This window comes from Buceros rhinoceros, unplaced genomic scaffold (genome assembly GCF_000710305.1).
Source record: "Buceros rhinoceros silvestris isolate BGI_N320 unplaced genomic scaffold, ASM71030v1 scaffold1342, whole genome shotgun sequence".
NCBI classification, from domain to species: domain Eukaryota; kingdom Metazoa; phylum Chordata; class Aves; order Bucerotiformes; family Bucerotidae; genus Buceros; species Buceros rhinoceros.
In genome coordinates, this window is record NW_010400451.1 from 24103 (window position 1) to 32334 (window position 8232).

General features: G+C 42.0%; 1 protein-coding gene across 1 annotated transcript in view; it reads right to left on the reverse strand.

Moving 5' to 3' along the window:
* The window catches only part of LOC104489656 (protein unc-13 homolog B-like), a gene marked incomplete at its 3' end in the record, with an annotated part of 132679 nt that overhangs the window by 21845 nt on the left and 102602 nt on the right, over positions 1–8232 (reverse strand). The window contains exons 13-16 of the mRNA XM_010131841.1: positions 6045–6123; positions 5298–5303; positions 4301–4375; positions 3577–3796 (exon numbers count right to left, since the gene is read on the reverse strand). Of these exons, the coding sequence (XP_010130143.1) occupies positions 3577–3796; positions 4301–4375; positions 5298–5303; positions 6045–6123 (380 nt within the window). The remainder of the gene's footprint in view (positions 1–3576; positions 3797–4300; positions 4376–5297; positions 5304–6044; positions 6124–8232) is intronic.

Consider the following 8232-nt stretch of genomic DNA (forward strand, 5'->3'; position numbering starts at 1 on the left):
GTGGACTTTGATTCAAATTGCAACAAAGAATAGCTCAATCTGAGTATTCCGTCACTGCAGATCCACACATGTGTTAACTGTATCAGCTACTCGGTTTCTTAAAAATATAGAGGGTAAGAAAAACACCCTCAGAAGAAATAACTAAATTTAATTCCAACAGACTTAGGGAAATAGCTCCTTTTATCTCCCCCAGAAAGGCACTGAAGGGTAGAAGATGGATAAACAGCACATTCTGATTCTAAGGAATAAAACCCCAAGTGTCTACCCAAAATTTCAAGGCATAGACAATGGAACTGTGTTTGTGACCAGCCTGAAAAATTCATTTTGCTCCAATGTAACATTTCCTGGAAGACTTACACAAACTGAAGATATATCCTGAGGCTTCAAGGTATAATCAATAGAACTGTATTTGTTACCAGCCTGAAAATCCGTTTTACTCCAATGCAACATTTTCTGAAAGCCTTAAATAGACTTAAGTAAAGATATGTCATGAGAATTTTTCTTTTAACCAACAGCAACAATAGACTCTCTCTTAGGAAGAAATCCCTCCTGAGTTCAGTACAGAACAAAGTTCAGTCTTGAATTTATTTGATCTCTAAACTGTTGCTTGTCCCCTAGAAACCCCATTCTCACTCCTCAAGCTCAGCCTATGTTCTTCAAACATAGATAAAAATTAATTTAATTTATCCATTTTCTTCTGCCCTGGTGGGTTCCAGCTAGAAGGATTTTAGCATGAAGATGCCAAAGCAAGAACACAATTGCCTGAAAGTCTTTTAATAATTTCTAGCATTGATAACATTTGTTTTCCCAATCCAGCAGCACATCCACATATTGGTCCCACCACTATCTTCATCTCCTATCACTATCTTTCCTCTCCCTTCTCTGTCTTTTAAGTACCCAGTTGCTGTCTTCAGTTTCTTTCACATCTCTCCCCTAGATAATGATGCCCACCACACTCACACTCTGTACCCCCACAGACCCCAGGCTCACAGTCTTTGTCTCCTCCCTGTTCTCATGCTGGGCAACTTTCAAATAACTAAGTTTTTGTTTGGTTGGGTTTTACCTTTCTACATGCTTTGTAGGTTTTGAGACCCGTGTACTCCCTGTTGTTTCCACTCCTTTTCTTTAACTCTCCATGCTGGAGTATCTTTTGCTTACATTTTGAAAGGAAATGTGCAAAGTAAACATCTGCAATCCCATGAATAAAATAGCAAGTTCTTATCTAATAGTTTGCCATATATGAGAAGTAATTTCCAATTGTTACTTCTTTTCCATAGAAAAGTAGAGACTATTGCCATCATCACATCCCACAGCCCATTGCATAAACTTATTTAATTCCAACCAGAGACTAGAAAACCTGTCTTCATGGTTATTCTGTAGAGATTGTCTCATCACTGAAGTTGTCTTCTACTTCCACCTTTAATTTTCTCTCAGCAAATTTTTCCTTTTTTTCTTTTGTAAACAGTTAAGTTTAAACAGATCATTTTCCTCCCTGCTGCCTACTTCTCTCTCCCCCAACACAGTTCAAGCATAATCAGGTTCAAACACAGATTAAACCAATTCACAGAGCCATCCTCATCAGCTGTTAAACATAGCATCTACTGCTCAGAAAGATTTTAAGCCATGAATAGCTGTAAGCTGTAAGAGAAAGCCAGAGTCACAGGAGCTCTACACACGATTTACACCTCTGCCTTGGGCTCCAAAACATCCCTTTAGAAACATTCTTTTGGGACAGAGCAAGGATGGCTATTTTTACTTTTTTGAAATATCATAATTCCTGTCATCCCCCTGTCCCACACTGTCAAGCCTCTCTTTTGAAAGATCAAACGCAGACCATCCTTTCTCAAAACATTCACATGTTCTTCCCATTATCACTGTACTCTTTCCAGTACCCATTCCAGTCTGAAGTTTCCCTCTTGAACGTGGATAGCCACAGCTGTCCTCTGCAGGAGTGTATTCCCTCTTAGTCATTACCTATTTCTTATATTTAGTTTATCTTCTATTATTTTTGGCCTTATGACCTCTGCTCCATACAACAGCTTTGTGCCCATTTCCTCACTGCTGATGGTGCAACCCTAATTTTCCCCTGCTCTCACTATTTCCCTCATACTGAGATATCACAGCTCCACTACAACATAACGTTGTGGGCACGCACCTTAATCAAGCCTGGATGCACACATCAACAGCTTGTCATCTCAAATACTGAAAAATATGAGTTAGCAGCCAGTTCTGACGAATTCCAGAAACAAATGAAGTTATCCTCGGTCTAACTGATCTCTACATCACGTTATGAGTTATGACTTAATTGCATTCTCCTGAAGCAAATGCAACACAGCAGCTCTTTGCTCAGTCACAAAAGGACTCAAAAAAGCCCAGGTGTCAATGATGTTATTGCTTCAGTGCTATGAGCTGCAAAGATCACCCTGCAACCCTCAAAGACAAATCTAGAAACACTAAGGAACTGAGGAACAGCGATCTTTCACCAGTATCAGCTGTCTGACAAACAAGACTTTGCAAAGAGCCCCAGTCCTAATTATGAACGATTTAAAATTCTGCATACATCAAAAATACAAGCACAAGCAACATCCTTTTGTGGTGTTAAAATAAGCTGTAAGTACAAACAAGTGACCTATGATTCACTGGAATCCCTTGCTGGATCATCCAGCACGGCTTTCCCAAACTACTAGAGCCTTAGGCAGATACAAGATTTGACTCTTCATATTCCTGTAATCGCTGACATGGATTTGCAGTAAGTCTGTTTACACTTCATGAGCTTTTCTGATTTCTTAGACTTAGTCCATTCAATTTGCAATGCCAAGAAAATCAAGAGTGAACAGAAACAGCTCCACCTTCCTACTCAAGATTTAACACATATGGCAGAAGTTTCTATTCCATTTAAGCTAAGATATTTTGCTCTCAAGCAGGAACAAAAATTCAAGACCAAATTAAGAAACTCTTTTACAAGCAAATAAAAATAACCGGCCCAAGCTGTATGCCTAAATTAATACTTTTTCTCAGTCTTTTTTTTTTTCTGTCATTAAATTCCTTTTAAACTTCTCCACTGTTTGTGTAAGGCCTCATTTATTCTGCAAAATCACAGCTCTTTGAAGAGCTCCCCTTTGAAGAGAGGCTGAGTTTTTGAACATTGCAGGAAAAAGCCAACAAAATAAACAGAAATCCTAGTAGGAAGGTGAAATACTGCCCACACACTCAAGCAAACCTTCCTATCCTCCTAATATCTCTGCTGACTCAGCCCCAGGTCTCTAAAGCGCTACACTCCACCTTGAGCTGACACAAAGACATTAAACGTGTTACATGGGTAAAAACAAAGAAGTAGATGTGAAAGAGTCAAGAAATCAACTTCATTGTTAAGCATGTCAAGCACAAAGTTGCAAAGACATTCTGTGTCAGTGAAGCTGGCTGGGGACACAGGGCAATGGGTGTGGGTTTAGGGGCACCTTTCCAGAAAACATTCAGTCATTTCAGTAAACACAGCTTCACTGATCAGTGGGGTATCACCTAGGAGAGCTCTGTTAATGCTCTCGGAAATTCCGTGCCCCACTGGCCTCTACTCACTCTGTAAGCAGTCAGCGTTGAGCAAGTCTTGGCACTTCTCATGGCACTTGACCCCACATTCACCGCAGCGCATTCCCTGCCGTGCAATACCCCACAGCAGCCCCTCACATTCGTAGCAGTAGGTAGGAGTTGTGGCTGTCCACACTTCGAAGTTGTGCGGGGTTGTGCAAGAGATGGGGTAAATTAAGGCTTGCAAGGTCTTCTTATAGACATGAGATTTCTGAAAGGCAAGAGCACACATAAACCCTCATCCAGGAAAGCGGCTGAACCTGGTTTTGCTGGTCACATGTGAGTCCTAAGGAAAAAAGCATGAGCAGTGCAATACATCTACACATTTGAAGGCAGCTAAATTTATCAAACTTCGACAAGCAGCAGCAGAGGACACCCTTCCAAAAATGACTCTCCAGGGCTTTTTAAAAAGTGAGGGAGGTAGAAGAAAAGAATTAAGTTTCGTGGATGAGGAATATCTTTTATAAATCAAGTTTCAAACACTGTTCGCCATGGCAGATAGCACAGAAGGAAATCATAAGATTACATTTTTCAGGACCATATTGATACATTAAATGTTATTTTTTATATGTTTGGTTTCTTTAAACAAATGATACAAAAAGCTTTACATCTATATTTTCAGACATCTGTGAAGCTGGCTCTGTATCCCAGAGAGCCAAATTCCCTTAATTTGCTTACTAAAAGTTAAGAGGAGCCAAGAAACCCTCCCACTTACCAGCTCTTCATCTTTGAGAGATGTTCTAGTGGCCATTGCTGAGGTAATTCCGGCTTTCCGGGACTGAACCAGTGACTAAGAAGGAAGAAATTTTGTTATTCACCACAAACATTCATGAATGCCCTGGCACTATGTCCCCAGAAATGTGAGCAAGGGGACCTTTGTCACGCCAGACACCAAACCAGCAGCCTATTACAGTCATGCTGGTTTCTTAAATGATAGCTCACATCTCAGAAGAGTCAAATGCAGCCTCTGAAAGGTCTCCACATGGTTTCCATCTGCCCACAACCAGTCTCACATTGGTAAATTTTTATTTGTTTCTGTGGTAAGAACTGTCAATGAAACCTGGGTTCACATCTTCAGTTCTACGTTCTGGTAGCAATGGTAACTCTGCTATTGCCTAAGTTAACTACGTGAGACGCACTCTGCTACAGCTAACTTCATTCATAACCAAACGGAGATTATGTCATCAGTTTCACAACATACACAACACCTCCAAAGGTGACAGTGAAAGGGTTACAAATAAACAGGGTAAAAAATAAAGAACAGAGCGGGTTGGAAGCACAGGTTTGAACGCGCTGGTGTAATACATTCACTGACCATCACTGAACACAATGAACAGCATTTTCCCCTCAAAACTGCATCCTGCCAACATCGGGTTCTGCAGCCCTGGACAGCACAGGGCAGTGCCTTTGCAGCACCTCACACTGGCATACAAAGGATTTCTTCAGCAAGCCACTCCAGTGAGATGAAGGCAGAGAAGGAAGTTAAAGCTAGTAACAGCTGCTCTGAAATCATGAGAAACTTCCATTTATGCTGTTTGAAGACAGACTGAAAAAGTTCATTCCATCAGTGATGGAGCAGGACAGCGCATTAGATGCACATGCACTGCAGGACGGCACGGTGAAAATAAAAAGCAAAAAAGTGGAGGGAAAATGAGGTAAAATATTTTTTATTTCTGGTGAATACTGGGTGGATAGTCTTTAGCTCCACTTACCATGGCCTGTGGAGAGAGAGAATGAAAGCATACAAAGGAAGCAACACAAGTTAATGCTGTTATTGCAAAGATTTAAGATACAAGCAGTTACTAAGCTTCCTATGCATCAGCTAGCAGAGAGGATTGCGTGCCTCTTTTCACATGAACTACACGATATGGAAACTTTGGCCTTTCAGCTGTTACAGCATTTCTCCCAAGTATGAAATCGCTACGTTTGCTGAACACAGCCGACAGAAAACCATTTGTCCTGCAGAGGCCTTATTTCACCGTTATCACACAAGCATATGAAACTTGTCCTCATAACTCACTTGGTTCTTGTGTAGAAGCCTACTGGCAGTATTGCAAATTACTTTAAAAATCCAAGCACATATGCTCGTTTATCTGTCCTCTGAAATTCCAGTCTTCTGGTAAGTTGCCAAACCTCACATGGACATTATAACTTTCCCTAAAGTACGTGATTTTTAGGAAAACATTTTAAAATAATGCAGGCCTAAAAATAATCAAATGTTCTGAGCAGAATAAACAGGAAAAAGAACATGGAAAGTATCTTAATTCTGCCAAATGAAGGAAACTGTCTACACAACCAAAATTTTTCCAAGCACAATTCATAACCCTTTAGTGTAAGAATCAATTTAAGAAAACAAGAAACCTTCAGCCTCTTGAAGTGACAATGAACATCAACAGATGCCAAAAATGAAACCATCTGCACTATTAGCTGTATGGCAGAAGAAAAAAAAAATCTCTCACCAGATCACTGACAAGTGGAATTGGCTTTTTTTTGCGTAGATCAGGCATGCTGTCAATACCATAGAGACCACCTGCAGGCCTAGGAAAAAAAAAAGATTAAAAAATATCACCAGCAGAAAGAGACAGTAAAGAGATGACCAAAAAACTTCCTTAAAACATCACTCTCCTTGCTAATATCATAGTCAACAAGAATGGGAAGAATCAGTTCACTGCAAATGCAAACTTAATTATAAATCAAAGTTGTTAACATACTGAAAAAAGGTCATTTTCCCTTTCTGAGGTTTGAGCTATCTCAGAGCAGGCTGGGCACATGCCTGCAGAGCACCTGGTGCTTTACAGTCACTGCTGACAGCATGGTGGGTGAAGACAGCCTTATCCCCACTGCTTCTGTGGGGCACAGATTTGACAAAAACACTTATGCAATGGCAGAACCAGAGCTCTGTGGCAGTAATTCACATGTGGCTCGGTCTGTAGTAACTAAGCCACATGCTTCTGCTTTCAGAATTACCTTTTGTTCCTTAGGGAGGGCTCAGTTTACAGTTCTCTTCTGGCACTGAGCATCATGGCTAGAAAAACTCTGGGAACTTGAAAACACCCTCAGACTTTGCTGATCCCTTTTCTTTCCAATTAATTAATTTAGGGTTAGGAGGGTTAAGAAGGGGGATGCTTTGCTGGAGGAAGCAAAATCAGCCAGAAGATTATACTTAATAAAGTGTAAAGTAAAAGCTAAAAGCGATTAAGTGTTTATCTTCTTCACACACAACAATCCAGACATTCCTGCCTGGTGTCAGTGGTTGGGGAGGGAGCATGTCAAAGTAAATCAGCCCAGGGGCAGCATGCTGCTACCTGTTATCTGATGCAAGGCTAGAACATACTTAATCCTGGCCCTCAAGGTTCATAAAATTATTAGGAAAACCTCACATCTGAGGAGAAAGGAGATTATTTTTATTTGTATAAAAGGGATCATTCATGGTGCTCAGTGTCTCAAGCCATGCACAGCCCTACACACAAGAGCTGCCATTTGCTGGTGGAAGTGGTGATGGAGCGCAAGGGCCACCACCCCAGTAACACTCGGAGCCTGCCGAAATAAAACACTATAACCTGCCTCCTTCCTGACAAGACCACCCCGGACAACTTTATCTAGATCCTGCCACTCACTGGTAACACCACACAGATGTTAAACCTGTGCTTGAAGAAGGTTGGTTCATTCAGCTTACAGGCCCCCAGTAAACCACCTAAAGCCTTAAGATAATGCTTTTTACTAAAGTTCAAAACTGAGCACACGCTTCTCTGCTGCTGTGCCTATCACATTTGTCCAGAACTGAAGAACAGAGCTGCAACGTGACTCCTTCCCTGCAAGGAGCATCCCGCTCAACAGGCAAACCAGTGTCTCACTCAACTTCCCCATCTCCACTTTGCTCTCATTCCTGGCTAACACTGAGAATATGGCTCCCGAGGCCTTTCTCTTGTCTGCAGAAACTGTGAAGAAACCCTCTGCCTCTCTGTCCTCAGTCATTCATTTTCACACCACACCGTGCTGGGTTACACCTTTCTGCAGCTGCATGATAAACTGGCTGGCACTTTGAACCTGCATATCTTGCTCATTTGGCACACCTTATCCTGCTGAGAGCTTTAGGACACCACAACTGCAAGAAAGAGGAGTATGGGACAAAATGTTTGTACTGCGGTAAGAGACATGCATGGAGCTACCCTTTAAAACAATCCAGGAAACCAAATTGCCACTGCAAATCTGCACATGCCATGAAAAACGGGAGGCTGGTAAGTACCAAGAGGCAGCTTGCACCCTCTCAAGCAGAATGGACTCAAACGCCCTTTGAACACAGTCAGAAGAACACCCAGGGTGACCAAACCTACGTTACAGCAGACCATGCTCTAGGATTGACAAGGACATCATGGCACAGCCTAGCACACAGCTGTGTCTAAGAGGGAAACAGCCTATTATACACAGAAACAGCCACAGCACTTAATGGGAAAACTGACTTTTTTGACAGGATGTAGGAGGGAGAAATGTCCAAGCCACGGCTGAGCTGACAGCTGCTGCTGGCTGAACAAGCCTGGTGGGAAGGTGAGCAGTCACGGGTAACTGCGTGAAGAACATCGGCTCTGCGTGCAGCATGAGTCACACTGGCCCGGCAACACCGCGCACAGCTCCCTGCGCTCCTACACG